A 20,105-nucleotide genomic window follows, 5' to 3' on the forward strand; every position below is an offset into this window, starting at 1 on the left:
TCGGTTGGATCACGTGGGGCTCAGGTTGAAATGCTTGAAGTGTGTTTTCCTGGCACAGGACGTCGAATTCTTAGGAAGGAGGATCGCAGCAGACGGCATCAGACCCACCGACGCCAAGACGGAGGCCATCAAGAACGCGCCGCGACCACAGAATGTGACAGAGCTGCGGTCATTCCTGGGACTCCTTAACTACTTCGGTAATTTCCTACCTGGGTTAAGCACCCTGCTAGAACCCCTACATGCGCTACTGCGCAAGGTTGATGACTCAGTATGGGGGAATTCACAAGAGGCTGCCTTTAAGAAAGCCAGAAATTTATTGTGTTCTAACAAACTGCTTGTCCTGTATAACCCATGTAAAGGATTGGTGTTAGCTTGCGATGCGTCGTCATACGGGGTCGGGTGTGTGTTACAACAGGTTAATGAATCGGGAATTTTGCAACCAGTTGTGTATGTATCCAGGAGTTTGTCCAAGGTCGAAAGGGCCTACAGCATGATTAAAAAAAGAGGCTCTGGCGTGCGTTTATGGGGTAAAAAAAATGCACCAGTACTTATTCGTTATAATCTACCAAAATTCTTTGGACTCTGGGGAGCTACCATCGGATTGGAAAGCAGCTAATGTAACGCCTCAGTTTAAAAAAGGGGGCAGCCAAAAGGCAGGTAACCATAGGTCGGTTAGTTTAACATCTGTAGTGGGGAAAATGCTTGAAGCTATCATTAAGGAAGAAATAGCGGGACATCTAGATAGGAATAGTGCAATCAAGCAGACGCAACATGGATTCATGAAGGGGAAATCATGTTTAACTAATTTACTGGAATTCTTTGAGGATATAACGAGCATGGTGGATAGAGGTGTACCGATAGATGTGGTGTATTTGGATTTCCAAAAGACATTCGATAAGGTGCCACACAAAAGGTTACTGCAGAAGATAAAGGTACGCGGAGTCAGAGGAAATGTATTAGCATGGATAGAGAATTGGCTAACTAACAGAAAGCAGAGAGTCGGGATAAATGGGTCCTTTTCGGGTTGGCAATTGGTGGTTAGTGGTGTGCCACAGGGATCGGTGCTGGGACCACAACAGTTTACAATATACATAGATGACCTGGAAGAGGGGACAGAGTGTAGTGTAACAAAATTTGCAGATGACACAAAGATTAGTGGGAAAGCGGGTTGTGTAGAGGGCACAGAGAGGCTGCAAAGAGATTTAGATCGGTTAAACGAATGGGCTAAGTTTTGGCAGATGGAATACAATGTTGGAAAATGTGAAGTCATCCACCTTGGAAAAAAAACAGTAAAAGAGAATATTATTTAAATGGGGAGAAATTACAACATGCTGCGGTGCAGAGGGACCTGGGGGTCCTTGTGCATGAAACTCTTTTAGAGTTTATCTGTAAAACATAAAACATTAAACCGTGCCACCCGCCCTGGATGACACAGCAGACATTTACAAGGCCCCTTTTTTTCTTTTTTTTCGTTTTTTTTTGTGGGGCGCTAAAATCAAATTTTTTCCGGTGCCCCCTATAAAAGGGAAGGGGACACTAAAAGCACCGGCAATTAAAACAAATTAAACTTTAAAACGTAAAATCAAATTAAAATTTGGTTGCTGGGCGTGATGATGCACTCCAGTCCCTCCGGTGCCCACCTCTCGCGGAAGGCCGCGAGCATACCGGTGGACACCGCGTGCTCCATCTCCAAGGACACCCTGGACCGGATGTAAGAGCGGAAGAGAGGCAGGCAGTCAGGTTGAACGACCCCCTCGACTGCCCGCTGCCTGGACCGGATGATGGCACCCTTGGCCGTGCCCAGGAGCAGTCCTACGAGGAGGCCTTCGGACCTACCCGCTCCCCTCCGCACAGAGTGCCCAAAGATCAGAAGAGTGGGACTGAAGTGCAGCCAGAATTTCAGGAGCAGCCCCTTCAAATAATGGAACAGGGGCTGCAACCTTGTGCACTCAATAAAAACATGGAACACGGACTCCTCCAGACCGCAGAAATTGCAGGCGGCCTGGGAGTCCGTGAACCGGCTTAAAAATTTATTGCACGGCACTGCTCTGTGCACCACCCTCCAGGCCAAGTCCCCGCTTGTGCATGAATCCCAAAAAGTTAGTTTGCAGGTGCAGCAGTTAATCAGGAAGGCGAATGGAATGTTGGCCTTCATTGCGAGAGGGATGGAGTACAAAAGCAGGGAGGTCCTGCTGCAGCTGTACAGGGTATTGGTGAGACCGCACCTGGAGTACTGCGTGCAGTTTTGGTCACCTTACTTAAGGAAGGATATACTAGCTTTGGAGGGGGTACAGAGACGATTCACTAGGCTGATTCCGGAGTTGAGGGGGTTACCTTATGATGATAGATTGAGTAGACTGGGTCTTTACTCGTTGGAGTTCAAAAGGATGAGGAGTGTTCGTATAGAAACATTTAAAATAATGAAAGGGATCGACAAGATAGAGGCAGAGAGGTTGTTTCCACTGGGCGGGGAGACTAGAACTAGGGGGCATAGCCTCAAAATACGGGGGAGCCAATTTAAAACCGAGTTGAGAAGGAATTTCTTCTCCCAGAGGGTTGTGAATCTGTGGAATTCTCTGCCCAAGGAAGCAGTTGAGGTTAGCTCATTGAATGTATTCAAATTACAGATAGATAGATTTTTAACCAATAAGGGAATTAAGGGTTATGGGGAGCGGGCGGGTAAGTGGAGCTGAGTCCACGGCCAGATCAGCCATGATCTTGTTGAATGACGGAGCAGGCTCGAAGGGCTAGGTGGCCAGATTGAATGTGCAATAATGTCTGTAAGCACATCCACAGCCACCATTGAAAGTGGGCTTATGTTCTTATGTCCTTATTTGGCCCCAAGTTCAAGCTTGAAACTGACCACAAGCCGCTCATATCGCTATTCTCGGAGAGCAAAGGGATTAATACCAATGCCTCTACCCACATCCAAAGATGGGCGCTCACACTGTCGGCATACAACTATGTAATCCGCCACAGACCGGGCACAGAGAACTGCGCAGATGCTCTCAGTAGGCTACCATTGCCGACCACCGGGGTGGAAATGGCACAGCCAGCGGACTTGCTCATGGACATGGAGGCATTTGAGAATGAGAAATCCCCCGTTACAGCCCGCCAGATCAGGATCTGGACCAGCCAGGATCCTTTACTGGTAAAGAATCTCTGTCCTCCAATGTCCCAGTGGAGATGCAGGAAGCGATTAAGCCGTTCCACAGATGCAAAGATGAGCTGTCCCTACAGGCGGACTGTCTTTTGTGGGGCAATCGCGTAGTCTTGCCCAAGAAAGGCAGAGATACATTTATTTATGAACTGCACAACACCCACCCAGGCATCGTGATGATGAAAGCCATAGCCAGATCCCACGTGTGGTGGCCTGGCATCGACCCAGATTTAGAGTCATGTGTGCGCCAGTGCAACACTTGCTCTCAGTTGAGCAGTGCACCCAGAGAGGCACCGCTAAGTTTGTGGTCCTGGCCATTCAAACCTTGGTCGAGGATCCATGTAGGCTACGCGGGCCCATTCCTAGGCAAAATGTTTTTGGTTGTCGTGGACGCTTACTCAAAGTGGATTGAATGTGCAATAATGTCTGTAAGCACATCCACAGCCATTGAAAGTCTACGAGCTATGTTTGCCATGCACGGCCTGCCTGATGTCCTAGTCAGTGACAATGGGCCGTGCTTCACCAGTGCGAATTCAAAGAATTCATGACCCGCAACGGGATCATACATGTCACATCTGCCCTGTTCAAGCCTGTATCCAACGGCCAGGCAGAACGGGCAGTTCAGACCATCAAGCAAAGCTTGAAATGCGTGTCGGAAGGCTCCCTGCAGACCCGGTTGTCCCGAGTACTGCTCAGCTACCGCACCAGACACCACTCAATCACCGGGATTCCCCCAGCCGAGCTGCTCATGAAAAGGGCACTTAAAACAAGGCTCTCTCTGGTCCACCCTGATCTACATGATCATGTGGAGGACAAGCGGCATCAACAAAGTGTGAACCATGACCTTGCAAACTTGTCACGCGATATCGAGATCAATGATCCTGTGTTTGTGCTCAATTATGGACATGGTCCCAAATGGCTCGCTGGCACAGTCGCAGCCAAAGAGGGGAGTAGGGTATTTCAGGTCAAACTGACCAATGGACAAATGCACAGAAAACACTTAGACCAAATTAAACTGCGGTTCATCAACAGCTATGTACAACCTGAAGAGGACACCGCCAACTTTGACCTTCCAACACACAAGTGGCAACTGACATCACAGTTGACCACGAAACAGAACTCATCATCCTCAGCAGCCCGGCAAGGTCGGCTGCCCAACAGCCCAGTGAAGAACTGACCAACCCAACCACACCAGCATTTGTACAGAGACGATCGACAAGGGAGCGCAAAGCCCCAGATCGTCTCACCTTGTAAATAAGTGTATTGTTGACTTCACGGGGGAGTGATGTTATGTATTTAACCTCTTGTAACCTGCATCACACCTGACCACCAGAGGGCCTACCTGTTGGAATCCCAAGGGATCCCAACATCCCTTGGGAGCACAGTATATAAGCAGGTCACCCACGAGGTACTTGCACTCTGGATCTATAATAAAGGAGCTAAGGTCACACTTGCTCATTACACACAGTACTCATTCTGACCATTTATTATGAGTGTATCAATAACTTTTTAAAGTAAGCCGATGACTGCTGGATCCGGGAGGAATGTGTCTTTACACTTACCTGCTGGGTCCAGCATCCCTGCCTTATTCACCCTACGGGGCCTCCAATCCCTTCCCCACCACCCAGATGCTACTGCCCCGATACTTCTCCCCCTCACGATGATGCGGCCCTCATCCTTTCCCAACCCCCTAGCCCCTCCAATGATCTGACAGCCCCGACCACCCTCTGGCCCCCACCAGATCCCTCCCTCCCTCCTCTGCGGCCTAGTGCCGCAAGCTTACCTGCCAGCAGCCAGACAGCCTCTCCATCTGGCTGGCAGCGAGTGGGAAACAGAGGCTTTGAATGCAAATCAGGCCCCGCCGTTAAATTCGACAGGGTTTCCCCGACTGTTTTCTAGCCCCCCCCCCCATCCCAACCCACCTCCAAATTAAAAGTCAGGACATGTAAGTATACTATATGCTGGGGAGCAGCTGTGTATCACTGCCAGACACAAACAACATTGACAAGTTCGTCAGAAATTTGACATGTAACCAAGCCTTGAAGCTGTAAATGTTTCAAGGTGAAGCTTTTGTTTTCATCTTCATGAACGGACAGGAGTAAGCAAACATCTGTGGCATTGTTTGCTCACTGGAGGAAGCATACAAACAAAGCTTTATTCAGCTCTCTTTTATGTAAACTTGTGGTTAATATAATCAGATTTGAAGAGAAAAGAAACGACTTGTAAATAATAGTTCCGTCAGCAAATGTTCCGCCAGAAGAGATTACTTTCCAGCTCTGATCACAGTGAAGTGTTCCTATTATTGGGATAAATATGTAGCCAGTCGTTGTCTTTAGAGAATTGTGGAGGACAATGCAACAGTTGGTAGCAAAAGAAATCACCAAGTTGGGTAGAGATCATAGAACGAATTTTGTTGCCACTAGATTATCTGTGTATTCTGATCACAGCGACACTCATCAAACTGGTTCAAAGAAGAAAGACTTGGATTTATACAGCGCCTTTCATGACCACGGAAACGGAAGTTATCCCCAACAAATGTTTGTTCTTGTGAAAGGTCGGGCAGTTTGTGACTGATGATCTGGCTGAAACGTCACAAGCGCTGAGGGACCAATCCAATTTTTGGTTGATGCCCTGAATCTGGAGCCTCGGGTGGTAGCGGCTTGTCACCTGTGCACTTCTATTCATCTCTTGCTTGTTAGCGGCAAAGAGCGGCTGAAATACAAGGTCAAGGTTCAGAATAGGACTAGGCGATGCCTGCAATTTGCATCAAATTATGTCAATGAAACATTATGGAGGACCTAATTAGAGGGAAGCCCACTCCCTGAGGTTGTCTAATTGTGGATTGACAAATTAGGGGTGTGGTATAGGACTTGGCTATTATTGGATCAAGGCTCTTATTGAAGATTCAAAAATGAAAGAGTGGGCCCCACCCATCACTCAGCTGTTTAAGGCAGTGAGTACTGAGTTACAGGTCCTGGGTTAGCTCCTCTGTCACTGCCAAGTTAGCTGATCTTAACCAATGATGTTACAATTGGCCTCAGTGTCGCTAAGCTATGGAGGATAAAACTGGTGAGGGTTCCTGTTCCTGATTGCCATTCAGTGAATGCGGTCACATAGCTTGTCAATACTCACTGTTCTGGCTTACATATAAGAACATAAGAAACAGAAAGAAAGAAAGACTTGCATTTATAGAGCACCTTTTGCGACCATCGGACCTCTCAAAGCGCTTTACAGCCAATTAAGTACTTTTGGAGCATAGTCACTGTTGTAATGTGGGAAACGCAGCAACCAATTTGCACACAGCAAGGTCCCACGATCAGCAATGTGATAATGACCAGATCATTTTTTTTGTTATGTTGATTGAAAGATAAATATTGGCCACGGATAACTCCACTGCTCTTCTTCGAAATACAGGTTGAACCTCTCTGGTTCGGCACCCTCGGGACCTGACCAGTGCTGGAACAGAGAATTTGCCGAACTATGGGAGGTCACGTCTGTTATATATGTGGACTTGTATTTACTCTGTACAGCCACCAGAAGGCTCAATCCCCGGAGTCCCAAGAGATCCCATAATCTCTTGGGAGCACAGGTATTTAAGAAGGTTTCACAGGTTGGAGAGACAGTCTGGAGACCTGCAATAAAAGACTACGGTCACACTTTACTTTGAACTCATAGTGTTCAGTCTGATTCTTTCTCCATACTCAACAACTGGCGATGAGATACAGATAGCGAACCCAAAGATGCAGAGAACAGTGGAAAATTTTCGGTGGGAGATGATTGGGAAACTTTTGTGGAGCGACTCGACCAATACTTCGTGGCCAACGAGCTAGATGGGGAAGAGAGCGCTGCCAAACGTAGAGCGATCCTCCTCCCTGTCTGTGGGGCACCAACGTATGGCCTCATGAAGAATCTGCTCGCTCCAGCGAAACCCACGGAGAAATTGTACGACGATTTGTGCACACTGGTCTGAGAGCATTTGAACCCGAAGGAAAGCGTTCTGATGATGAGGTACCGGTTCTACACCTACAAAAAGTCTGAAGGCCAGGAAGTGGTGAGTTATGTCGCCGAGCTGAGACGCCTTGCAGGACATTGTGAATTTGAAGGACATTTGGAGCACATGCTCAGAGACTTTTTCATACTTGGCATTGCCACGAAACCATACTTCGCAAGCTTTTGACTGTAGAGACCCCAACCTTGAGTAAGGCCATAGTGATAGCCCAGGCGTTCATTGCCATCAGTGACAATGCTAAGCAAATCTCTCAGCACACAAGTGCTGCTACAAGTACTGTGAACAAAGTGATGTTGTTTTCGAATTGTAAAATACAGGGCAGGTCACACATACCTGCAGCTACACGTCCGCAGATGTCTCAGAGTCCACTATCAAGGGTGATGAATGCAAGGCCATTAACACCTTGTTGGCGCTGTAGGGGTGATCATCGTTTCCATTCATGTTGATTCAAAGGATACATTTGCAAGGGCTGTGGAACAATGGGACACCTCCAACGAGTGTGTAGGTGAGCTGCTAAGCCTGTTAAACCTGCAAACCACCACGTTGCAGAGGAGGACAGATCCACGGGGGATCACTACGAACCAGAACCTCAGATAGAGGAGGCAGAGGTACATGGGGTGCACACATTCACCACGAATTGTCCTCTGATAATGCTGAATGTTGAATTAAATGGACTCCCGGTGTCAATGGAGCTGGACACGGGCGCGAGCCAGTCCATCATGGGCAAAAAGACTTTTGAAAGGTTGTGGTGCAACAAGGCCTCAAGGCCAATCTTAACTCCAGTTCGCACGCGACTAAGAACTTACACTAAAGAACTGTTTCCTGTAATCGGCAGTGCTACCGTAAAGGTCTCCTACGATGGAGCGGTGAACAAGCTACCACTCTGCTGTATTACAAAATTCTCCCAGTCCTCAGGTTTGCTGCTTTTTTTGGCCAATTTATATGCCTCTTCCTTGGATTTAACACTATCCTTAATTTCCCTTGTTAGCCACGGTTGAGCCACCTTCTCCGTTTTATTTTTGCTCCAGACAGGGATGTACAATTGTTGAAGTTCATCTATGTGATCTTTAAATGTCTGCCATTGCCTATCCACTATCAACCCTTTAAGTATCACTCGCCAGTCTATTCTAGCCAATTCACGTCTCATACCATCGAAGTTACCTTTCCTGAGGTTCAGGACCCTAGTCTCTGAATTTACTGTGTCACTCTCCATCTTAATGAAGAATTCTACCATATTATGGTCACTCTTCCCCTTTCTCATTACACATCACACAGTCCCAAGGGATCCCATAATCCCTTGGGAGCACAGATATTTAAGAAGGCTTCAAAGGCTGGAGAGGCACTCTGGAGACCTGCAGTAGAAGACTAAGATCACACTTTACTTTGCGCTCACAGTGTTCAGTCTGACTATTTCTCCATACTCAACAACGTTTAGCCTAGGCTTACCGGTACCTGAAGACAGCGCCTGGGCTCCTGAACACCTCTGCCAAGCTCCGGCTGCGAAACTCGGGCCTCGCTCTCTCTCTGTCCGTGCTGGTTTGCTGCTCTTTTTTTCTAAGGTCGTGTCTCTTCGCCGCCTCCCCCGGAACCGGACCCGCCCCCGCACCCGCCGCCAACCCCGGACCCGCTGGCCCCGGGCCCACCACTACTGCCCGGACCCGCCACCTCTGGACCCGGATCCACTGCCCCCGGACCCTCCACCGCCCCCGGACCCTCCGCTGCACCACCGCTGCCCCCTCCTCCGCTGCTCACGTTCCAGGCACAGGACTGATGCCGAACCACGGGTGGTGTCGGATCAGAGAATCCCGGACTGGAGAGGTACAACCTGTAGTGCCTAGGATCTTTTACTGATCAGGGGTAATTCGGCCCTTTGAGCCTGCTCTGCCGTTCAATAAGATCATAGCTGATCACCTTCCTCAACTCCACTTTCCCATAATCCCTTGATTCCCTTGAAAATCTATCAATCTCTGTATTGAATATACTCAACGAGTGAGCATCCACAGCCCTCTTGGGTAGAGAATTCCAAAGATTCACAACCCTCTGAGTGAAGAAATTTCTCCTCATCTCAGTCCTAAATAGCTGACCCCTTATTTTGAGACTGGTTCTAGACTCCCCAGCCAGGGGAATCGTCCAGATGGAGGAGATAGCAACACTCAGTGCTTCTTGCAGAGCTCCCTGACAGAACCAAAAAACAAGTGTGATGTCGACAGCATCTCTGCAACAACTGCTGTCAACCTGCCAGCCATGTCAGCCAATCACACACAATCCCCGCTGTTCCATCCCTGTGCTTTCAGCAACACACCTGTTTCTATATGTTAAAAGTGCCATGGCTCAGACAGGCTAATCCCTAATGTTAGAGGGGAAGAGCTATAAGCAACAAAGTGATAAGGTAGGACGCTTCAGACTCAAAAAATGAATTGGAATTCAGAAGAATTAGAGGTGATCTTATCGAAACGTATAAGATTATGAGGAGGCTTGACAAGGTGGATGCAAACAGGATGTTTCCACTGATAGGGGAGACTAGATCTAGGGGGTATAATCTTAGAATAAGGGCTGCCCATTTAAAACAGAGATGAGGAGGAATTTCTTCTCTCAGAGGGTTGTATATCTGTGGAACTCGCTGCCTCAGAGAGCTGTGGAAGCTGGAACATTGAATAAATTTAAGACAGAAATAGTCAGTTTCTTAACCAAGAAGGGAATAAGGGGTTATGGGAAGTGGGCAGGGAAGTGGAGCTGAGTCCATGATCGGATCAGCCATGATCATATTAAATGGCGGAGCAGGCTCGAGGGTCCGTATGGCCTACTCCTGCTCCACTTCTTATGTTCTTATTAAAAAAGATATGTAATAGGAGGGATCTGTAGAGATATGCTGAACTGCGTGGAGACAGTAAACCCAGAATGTTACATTCAGATACACCAGGGCAACAGGGCAAGAGCGGGCACAGGGTCCGGGCACCATGTCTGCAGTGTGTACCATCTACACGATGCACTGCAGCAACTCGCCACGGCTTCTTCGGCAGCACGTCCCAAACCCGTGACATCTATCACTAGAAGGACAAGGGAAGCAGGTGCATGGGAACATCAGCACCTCAAGTTCCCTGCCAATCCACACACCATCCTGACTGGGAAATATATCGCTGTTCCTTCATCCTCGCTCAGTCAAAATCCTGGAACTCCCTCCCTATAACAACACTGTGGTTAAAAAAAAGGGGAACAAATCCGACTGCGGCAACTACAGGGGAATCTCTCTGCAATCAACCACTGGAAAGATTGTCGCGAGAGTTCTCCTCAACCGTCTTCTCCCTGTGGCCGAGAAGCTCCTCCCGGAGTCGCAGTGCGGATTTCGTCCCCTATGGGGAACAACGGATATGATCTTTGCAGCACTACAACTGCAGGAAAAATGCAGGGAGCAGTGCCAGCCCTTATACATGACCTTTTTCGATCTCACAAAGGATTTGACATTGTGGACTGTGAGGGTTTATGGGGCGTCCTCCTTGGTTTTGGATGTTCCTGAAAATTTGTCAACATCCTTTGCCTGTTCTACGACGACATGCAGGCTGTGATCCTTACCAGCGGATCCATTACAGACCCATTTCACGTCCGGACCGGGGTCAAACAGGGCTGCGTCATAGCTCCAACCCTCTTCTCAATCTTCCTCGCTGCCGTGCTCCACCTCACTGTCGACAAGTTCCCTGCTGGAGTGGAACTAAACTACAGAACCAATGGGAAGCTGTTTAACCTACGCCACCTCCAGGTCAAGTCCAAGATCACCCAAACCTCTGTCGTTGAACTGCAGTATGCGGACGACGCCTGTGTCTGAGCACATTCTGAGGCTGAACTCCAGGATATAGTCGATGAATTCAACGAGGCATATGAAAGCATGGGCCTTACGCTTAATATCCGTAAGACAAAGGTCCTCCACCAGCCTGTCCTCGCTGCACAGCACTGTCCCCCAGTCATCAAGGTTCATGGCGCGACCCTCGACAACGTGGACCACTTCCCATACCTGAGGAGCCTCTTGTCAACAAAGGCAGACATTGATGCGGAGATTCAACATTGCCTCCAGTGCGCCAGTGCAGCCTTTGGCCGCCTGAGGAAAAGAATATTCGAAGACCAGACCCTCAAACCTACCACCAAGCTCATGGCCTACAGGGCTGTAATAATACCCGCCCTCCTGTATGGATCAGAGGCATGGACGATGTGCAGAAGACACATCAAGTCGCTGGAGGTATATCACCAACGATGTCTCCGCAAGATCCTGCAAATCCCCTGGGAGGACAGGCGCACCAAAATCAGTCCAGCATTGAAGCACTAACCACACTCGATCAGCTTCGCTGGGCAGGCCACTTAGTTCGCATGCCAGACACGTGACTCCCTAAGCAATTGCTCTATGCAGAGCTCCTTCATGGCAAACAAGCCAAAGGTGGTCAGCGGAAACGTTACAAGGACACCCTGAAAGCTTCCCTGGTGAAGTGCGACATCACCACTGACACCTGGGAGACCCTGGCCGAAGTCCACCCTAGGTGGAGAAAGTGCATCTAGGAGCTCTTTGAATCTCAACGCTGCGATCACTAAGAGGTCAAGCGCAGGCAGCGGAAGGCGCATGCGGCAAATCAGTCCCACCCCCCACTTTCCCCGACGAATATCTGTTCCACCTGTGACAGGGTCTGTGGCTCTCGTATTGGATTGTTCAGTCACCAAAGAGCTCACTTCAGGAGTGGAAGCAAGTCTTCCTCGATTCCGAGGGACTGCCTATGATGATGGAAGCACCTTCAGCATACGGACTGCAGCGGTTCAAGAAGACGGCTTACCACCACCTTCTCAAGGGCAACAAATGCTGCCCTCGCCAGTAATGCCTTTATCCCGCGAATGAATATTTTAAAAAGCTGAGCGTATCTCCCTATCAAAACATTGCGGCATGAATTATGGCGACTTGGGTGAGGTGCTAGAGGACAATTGACAAGTGTAGAACTGTACCCTAGAAGGACTTCAGCGTTTTCAGGGTAAGGAGAGGGAGAAACCAGCGGGTGGGGATAGTGGTTTTTGTTTTTAAGGGAAATATATGAGTGAAAATAGGTTGTATTAAATACAACAATGTATTTCAAAGAGAATTAATGAGCCAAGTGTTGGTGTTTACTGTGGATTGTCATGTTTCCACTCCACTGAGGGGTGGTACCACAGAAGACATGTTTTGTTAGAGAGAGATATGCTCAGTTGGTATCACAGTTGGTTCTGTCATTGAGACCATGCAAAGAGCACGTAGTGTTTATATCTCTCCCATCTGAATGTACCAGCCAGGGCGTGATTAGCATTGCAAAGCAGGCCCTGCTGATTTTGGCTGTGTTGAAAGTTCACCAGTAAAACTCAGCCAGTTGCACTTTAGAAAATAAATTTCAGCGCTCCGTTAGCAAGCAGGAATAAAAGCTTTCTGCAAGATGTGCTCACCGAGGTCAGTTAAATGCTTGTACTCTCACAAAGGATGGGCGGGGAAGTCTGCAGAGCGCAGGTAGCAGCTATTTAAGAAGCGCATGTCAGACACACTAGACCCCAGACGGGTTAATCCTGCAGATCAACTGGCAGGAATTATAAACCATCTTCCTCACTTCAGCTGCCAGCTCTCCCGGTGAGCTTGCTTCGTGAGGACTAAGGCCGGAGCTGATCATGGTTCTTCTGCTCAAAATACCCTACAAAGTGATCTTTGGTGTCGGAGCCAACAGATTTCTGCACCGGGTGGGAGAGGAGAATGCAGTCACCCTGGGCTTTAGTCCACCCTCAAGTATGGGCTGTCTTATGGCTGTCGGTGTTTATGGTGAATATTTTTACATGAGCATCTTAGTTTATTTTTAGCTGATCTGCTGTCTTATTTTGTGGTAAATCTCTGAAGAGAGTTGGGCACGGGCCAAGCGTCCCAAATAAAAACAGCACGAGCTGGAATTGTACACGTCAGTCAAGATCTGAGAGAAAGTGAGGGAGAGAGAGGGGGGTAGGCCCCTTCATCAGGACACATGGGCAAAGAGTCTTTCTGCAATAACCAGAGGTGAGCGTATGCAAAAGGATTGGCCGCTGGCCAGTCACTCTCTTATTTATTGTTCCCACATTGTTGCATCACTAATCATTTGAATGGTCTGTGAATTGCAGAAACTCTTGGCAGCGCAATTTAATGCAATTTGAACAACTTTATGCAATACAAGTGGCCTCTGTGGAAAATTTACAGTGTTTACAGTGTTAAATATTGACAAAACTTCCTGTAAATCAGCTAGAACATTAATTAACTTGTGAGCAGGTTTGACTGTATATTACACTTAAAACACACAAAATCTCACTTGTGCCGAAGGATATAATTTTTTTTAGTTCAGCCTGTTGGAACCATAGATCAATCCATGTTTAAAAGTAGTCACAGGGGAAAACTGTTCTTCGTTGGAAGGTTGTGATGTGAGGGATTGGCTGTAGAGACAATGAAGGTTACCTGTGGTAATGTGATTTGGTGAGACCATTGCCCGTTGACCATCTCCTAGCTGGACTTTCCCAGCCGGCCGAGCCAGCTCTCTTGGTTGCAGGAAGTTGTCAACTTGACCCCACTTGGAGTTTGGACAAGCCATTTGATGGACTTTGGTTCACCCATTTGCCTTTAAATGGGCTCAGATCTTGCACACCTCCAGCAGCGCTGGGATCTTCCCATTCTACGTATTGGTCCCAGATTTCAGTGCCAAGAGAATGAGCAAAGAGGAAGAATGTTCTAAGCATGAGCAACCTTGCAAGAGGCTCCGTTTCGTTTGCAGTGCGACACCTTCCGGTAAACATATTTCTCATGTTCTTATACAGATTTTTGAATGATAAGGGAATCAAGGATTATGGGGAGCGGGCAGGGAAGTGGAGTTGAGGCCAAGATCAGATCAGACAGGATCTTATTGAATTGCGGAGCAGGCTCGAGGGGCCAAATGGCCGACTCCTGCTCCTATTTCTTTTGTTCTTATGTTCTCAAATGTTGGGGCTTAGCCCTACACTTTGCGATTAGTGCCACGGAATGTTTTGCATCTGCCAAGGAAAGGCAGATGTGACCGTGGTTTGCTATTTGAAACTGATGCCTTTGAGGAGCATTGCACCCCTCGAAATGCTCGGGTTGTCAATTTTAAAGATGAGTTCAAATTCTTTGAGTCAGGACTAATCTCTTAATCCTCTGATCCACACAAGCAGCTGATCAGAACAAAAGGATAACCGAACAAATTCACACTGATCAAAGCTCTTTAGTAGGAATTTAGTTTCAAAGTACACGGCGCTGTTCCTGCTGGTGGAAACCTTAATCGCCGTTACTTTCTAACCATTTAAAAAAACTTCTTTCAGTGAAATGAAGGAACATAATCACGAGCTGGGTCAGCCGTTAGTTAGACTTGCCCCTGCACCCTTCAGCTCAAAGCATTTTCGCCCAGCAACTGCTGGTCATAACGACGCAGCAAGGAAAATAGGGGGTCTGGGATCTGGGAGTAAAGAGGGCAGCCAATGAGATTTAAGGATTGGGAATTAAATGCAGGAAGGACTGGATTAAATCAGAGGCAGTCGCTTTGAATCGAGGCAGACTCGCTTCCATTCTAAAAATGAGTTCTTAGTTGACTGAACAGTCCAATATGTGAATTACAGTCTCTGTCATAGGTGGGACAGACAGTCGTTGAGGGAAAGGGTGGGTGGGACTGGTTTAGGAATAAATTCAATGTCCCAAATCAGGTTCAGAAAGAAAAATAAAGAGAGGGAAAGAAAGATTGGATTAACAGAGAGAGCAAAAAGGATACATAAGGAAAAAATGTCAATTTAATATTTGACATTCTTAAAATTAGCCATGCAGTTATTTAGAGTGCAATCTCTCTGGTCCATTGTTTTACTATATCAGTTACTGTGCTTTACTAATTAAGGACTGGATAAAGTATTTTTGATAACACATTGTGAGATGTTAAACAGGTTTTCTTGTAATTAAGGCGCCTGAGGGTTGCTGAGGTGGGGATGCACACAAACACCTGCACATAATTGGATTTGGCTTTTGTTTGAGTGCCAGCCAATGGGGAGGGCTTTGAAATTGCGCAAGTTTTTTTTGCCCCCAGACTTGGGAAGGATTTGCAGAGTGGAGATAGTGCACACAATTGTCAGGAGGTCGTCAACGGTTTATTCGACCCAATGCAGCAGCTGCTGAAACGTGCTGAGTTCCCTGTCACAGCAAGCACACAGCTCCAGTGATAAACCGGAGCCGCTCAGCTGGGCTCAACTGATAGTGTATCAGCAATCAGAAGCTGGAACTGAATTGGCTAATTTCTCCTGGAGCGGTCACAGGATGCTGGTTTGATTCAGCCCAGCTCTCTTCACAGCGTGGCACTGGAAACCCACACAGCGACGAGTCAGGACGCAGGGCGATAAGTATGGGAAGTATAACAGGCGAATGCTTGGAGCAGAGCAATCAGCACTCGCCCCTCGAGAACCACATCAACTTCCGAAGTGCAGGGGATTGCCATCATGTTGATTATCGGCTATTGAAACGGGACTATCACCACAGGTAAAAACTTTCACAGACACAAATTTATTGTCGTTCAGAGTCCAAAATGTAGAGTGTCATTATCACATGTCCAATAGGCTCAGACATTTTCACTAGAAGTTTTATATATATGAACTGTTTGAATAATAGGATAGGATTCTGTAGATATTTTACACCAGCAACAATTTATTTCACTTAAGTACTCTGGACACTCTTAAATTAGACAGCCTGCAAACTACCTATCCAACTTAATTACATGGACTGAGAAATGTAATAAGCACTCTCAACTCTTTCAGCACTTCACAGGTCGAGGTAAAAGTCAGCTCACCGATTACTCTCCTGCATTGCTCATTTATTGACCCACCTTAATTGCGCTTGAGAAGGTGGTAGTGAGCCACTTTTCTTTGTCGTGGTTTGGTACAACTGAGTGGCTTGCTCAGCCATTTCAGAGAGCAGTTAAGAGTCAGTCACTGTGCTGTGGGTCTGGAGTCGCAGAAAGGCCAGACCGGGTAAGCACGTTAGTGAACCAAATGGGTTTTTACAACAATCTGACACTAGCTTTTTATTCCACATTTATTTAAATAACTGAATTAAAATTCCAGAGCTGCCATGATGGGATTTGAACTCATGTCCCCAGATCACAAGTCTATGCTTCTAGATTATTAGCCTGCAACATAACCACTATGCCACTGTTCCACTGTTCCTGCTAAAAGTTGTGCTGTTGTTAGGAGACTTATTCAAAACAAGCGACATTTCTTACTGCAACACACTACACCACGCATCCTTGGATTTATTTTGCAAAGCAGCAAAGTTGCCACGATCCCAGGGTAAAGCGTTCTTTTGCTTCGTTCAGATATTCAATATCCTCGGAGCAGAGAAGGCTAAGAGGAGATTTGAGAGAAGTTTTAAAGTCATGAAGGATTTAGATAGAGTAAATAAAGAGAGACTGTTTCCAATGACTGAAGAGTCGATAACCAGAGAGCACAGATTTAAGGTGATTGGCAAAAGAACCAGAGACAACAGGAGGAAGAACTTTTTTACACAACGAGTGATGAGGATTTGGAATGCTCTGCCTGATAGGGCGGTGGATACAGATTCAATAGTAGCCTTCAAAAGGGAATTGGATCAATACTTGCAGGAGAAAAAATGCAGTTATGGGGAAAGAGCGGGGGAGTGGGACTGACTGGATAGCTCTTCGAAAGAACCGGCGCAGACTCGATGGGCCGAATGGCCTCCTTCTGGGCTGTACTATTTTATGATTCTATGTCACAGTTTTCCCGTTTATTTTGTACCTTTTAACACTAAGTAGCATGAACAACTGATGCCATACAGAAATGCTCTGTGACAAATATACTTGGAGAGAAGTTAGTAAAATAGAAATTAAATGCGTAGACATAAACCATCTGTACGGTGCAGACTGAGTAAAACTCACTTTTTTCATTTAAATCATAGGGAATGAAATAATGCTAAAATACAAAATAGGAACACATGAATGTTAATCTGGCTTTGGAAATGCAAACAACATAAAAAAAACAGCAGAATGTGTTTAATTGTTCATTAAGTAAATGTACAGCCTGTCTTTGAAATCTCCAAAAAGAATGGTCAGATACAGAATCAACAGTAGATTGAGGATGGGAATTCCACATCACGTTGGCTTGAACAAGAAAAGTTAACGTCCTTGCTGCACACTGTTGTGTACATTCAGGTTGTTCTTTTCTTCCAGTTGCGAATGGAATGAAATGGCAGAGACTGCTGAAATTTTGCACCGAAGAATTAATCTGAGAATGGCTCCCAGTGGAAACACTTCAGTGAAGTTCGCTTGTCACTTTCTATTTTTGCCTGTTGTGTGGACCCACAGGCACAGTATCAATACTGAGGTTACGCAAAATGGTCAGCACGTACTTTTAAATTTCAACTTTGATGAGCTGGTTTCAATTGCATTCCCGAGTCTGCTAGGCGTACTTCAACTTCCTGGTGCAACACTCCAAAAGAAAAAGAAAGAAATAACTTGCATTTATATAACACCTTTCACGACCTCTGGATGTTCCAAAGCACTTTACAGCCAATGACGTACTTTTTGAAGTGTAGTCACTGTTGTCATGAAGGAAACGCGGCAGCCAAATTGCACACAGCAAGCTCCCACAAACAGCAATGTGATAATGACCAGATAATCTGTTTTAGTGATACTGATTGAGGGATAAATATTGGCCAGGACACCGAGGATAACTCCCCTGGGAATCTTTTATGTCCGATTTAACAGACAGATGAGGCCTCGGTTTAACGTCTCATCCGAAAGACGGCAACTCTGACAGTGCTGCACTCCCTCAGTACTGTACTGCAATGTTAGCCTCTATTTTGTGCTCAAGTCTCTGGAATAGGACTTATACCCACAACCTCCTGACTCAGAGGCGAGAGTACTAGCAACTGAGCTGCAACTGACACTCCCTCAAGTAACATCCTTCAGCTAGTGCTCTGACTGTGCAACTGTGGTCAGGGCCATCACCTAGTGGGTCCAACCTGTGTTATCAGATCCACCACCCAGGGATCTGGCTACCGCCGACACTGTTATCAGGGTAGTTTACGGTTTACAGAGGTTGGGACGACCATGGATCTGGCTGGAGGCGGCAGAGGTTGAACAGATTCCCATCTGTTTTATAATTTAGCTCCACTCCGGCGGGGAGCTTGCTAAGGGTGAGATGTAGCATTGCAGGAAGGAAGATCGAAAAGAGGGTTGGTGACAGACTTTTGAGGGCAGCCAAAATGGAGGAGAATGCTCCATAATCCCTCACGGTTGACAGTATCAAAGGCCTTTCTGAGGTCAAAGAAGGCCATGTACAAGGGCCGTTGGGCGGGCCACATCGTCCGCATGCCCGACACGAGATTCCCAAAGCAAGCGCTCTATGCGGAGTTTCAGCAAGGCAAGCGAGCCCCAGGTGGGCAGAGGAAATGCTTCAAGGACACCCTCAAAGCCTCCTTGACAAAGTGCAACATCCCCACCGACTCCTGGAAATCCCTGGCCCACGACCGCCCAAAGTGGAGGAAGACCATCCGGGAGGGCGCTGAGCACCTCGAGTCCCATCGCCCAGAACAAGCAGAAACCAAGCGCAGACAGCGGAAGGAGCTCGCCCACCCTTTCCTTCAACCACTGTCTGCCCTACCCAAGAACTGTAATTCCCGCATTAGACTGTACAGCCAGCTGAGAACTCCCTTTGAGTGGAAGCAAGTCTTCCTCAACTCCGCGAGACTGCCTATGATGATGATGATATCAGGGTTGCTACCCAGGGGTCTTGACCACCTACTGATCCTTTGTTATCAGTCCTCCTCCTAGTGGCCTAACCATGTTGGATCTGATTTATGGGATTCTTCTCCCAGCTTCTGTTGCTCTGTTATCATAGACTTGTCCCAGCAGCCTGATCTTAACACTGGTGTTCCACTATGACTGGATGTACCAGTGAGCAACTCCAAGTTATAGACCATTTCAGGCATGTCAGGTAGAGTGGGCTTGTGATTGTGGGACAAATGCTGTGGCCTCTAAACACTTATTTCTAAAGATTTTTTTGTCTGATTATGCCTCTCTTTCTACATTAAGGTACTATATCAAGTCATAGTAGAGTTTTCATCCCCATTGAACCTGCATATTGTGTCAGACTGTGCTGTTGTGCTTTGTGGGTTCTAGTGCCCTCAATAAGGGGGGGGGGCACTTGATTTAAAGTTTAACTTAAAATAGTTGTAGAGCTGTTGCATTGTGAGTGGCTTAGCCAGTCATGTGATGTTCACAAGACTCAATAAAACCCCAGCCAGTTGGGTCTAGGTCATCCACGATGAGGTTGTCATCATCATCATCATCATAGGCAGTCCCTCGGAATTGAGGAAGACATGCTTCCACACCCAAAGTGAGTTCTTTGATGGCTGAACAGTCCGATACGAGAGCCACAGACCCTGTTACAGGTGGGGCAGACATTCGTCGAGGGAAGGGGTCGGTGGGCTGGTTTGCCGCGTGCTCCTTCCGCTGCCTGCGCTTGGCCTCTTCATGCTCTTTACGTTGAGACTCGAAGAGCTCAACGCCCTCCCGAATAGACTTTCTCCACCTCGGGCGGTCTGCGGCCAGGGTTTCCCAGGTGTCAGTGGTGATGTCGCACTTTACCAGCGAGGCTTTGAGGGTGTCCTTATAATGTTTCCGCTGTCTTGCTTTGGCTCGTTTACCATGAAGGAGCTCCGCATAAAGCATTTGCTTAGGGAGTCTCATATCTGGCATGCGAACTATGTGGCCTGCCCAGCGAAGCTGATCGAGTGTGGTCAGTGCTTCAATACTGGGGATGTTAGCCTGGTCGAGGACATGAATGTTGGTGCACCTGTCCTCCCAGGGGATTTGCAGGATCTTGCGGAGACATCGTTGGTAATATATCTCCAGCGACTTGAGG

The 20,105-nt window shown here is 47.3% G+C and overlaps 1 protein-coding gene across 4 annotated transcripts in view; it reads left to right on the forward strand.

Moving 5' to 3' along the window:
- The window catches only part of LOC139235004 (cytosolic purine 5'-nucleotidase-like), a 164,195-nt gene that overhangs the window by 30,058 nt on the left and 114,032 nt on the right, over positions 1–20,105 (forward strand). For 2 of the 4 annotated variants that reach the window (XM_070866067.1, XM_070866068.1), the window contains exon 3: positions 15,521–15,705. The exons of 1 other annotated variant lie outside the window; for it this stretch is intronic. In XM_070866067.1, the coding sequence (XP_070722168.1) occupies positions 15,521–15,705 (185 nt within the window). Of the gene's footprint in view, positions 1–15,520; positions 15,706–17,407; positions 17,575–20,105 lie in introns of those variants that run through there. One more of the 4 variants, XM_070866069.1, reaches the window with a different exon arrangement.

This window comes from Pristiophorus japonicus, chromosome 22, assembly GCF_044704955.1.
Source record: "Pristiophorus japonicus isolate sPriJap1 chromosome 22, sPriJap1.hap1, whole genome shotgun sequence".
Lineage (NCBI taxonomy): Eukaryota > Metazoa > Chordata > Chondrichthyes > Pristiophoridae > Pristiophorus > Pristiophorus japonicus.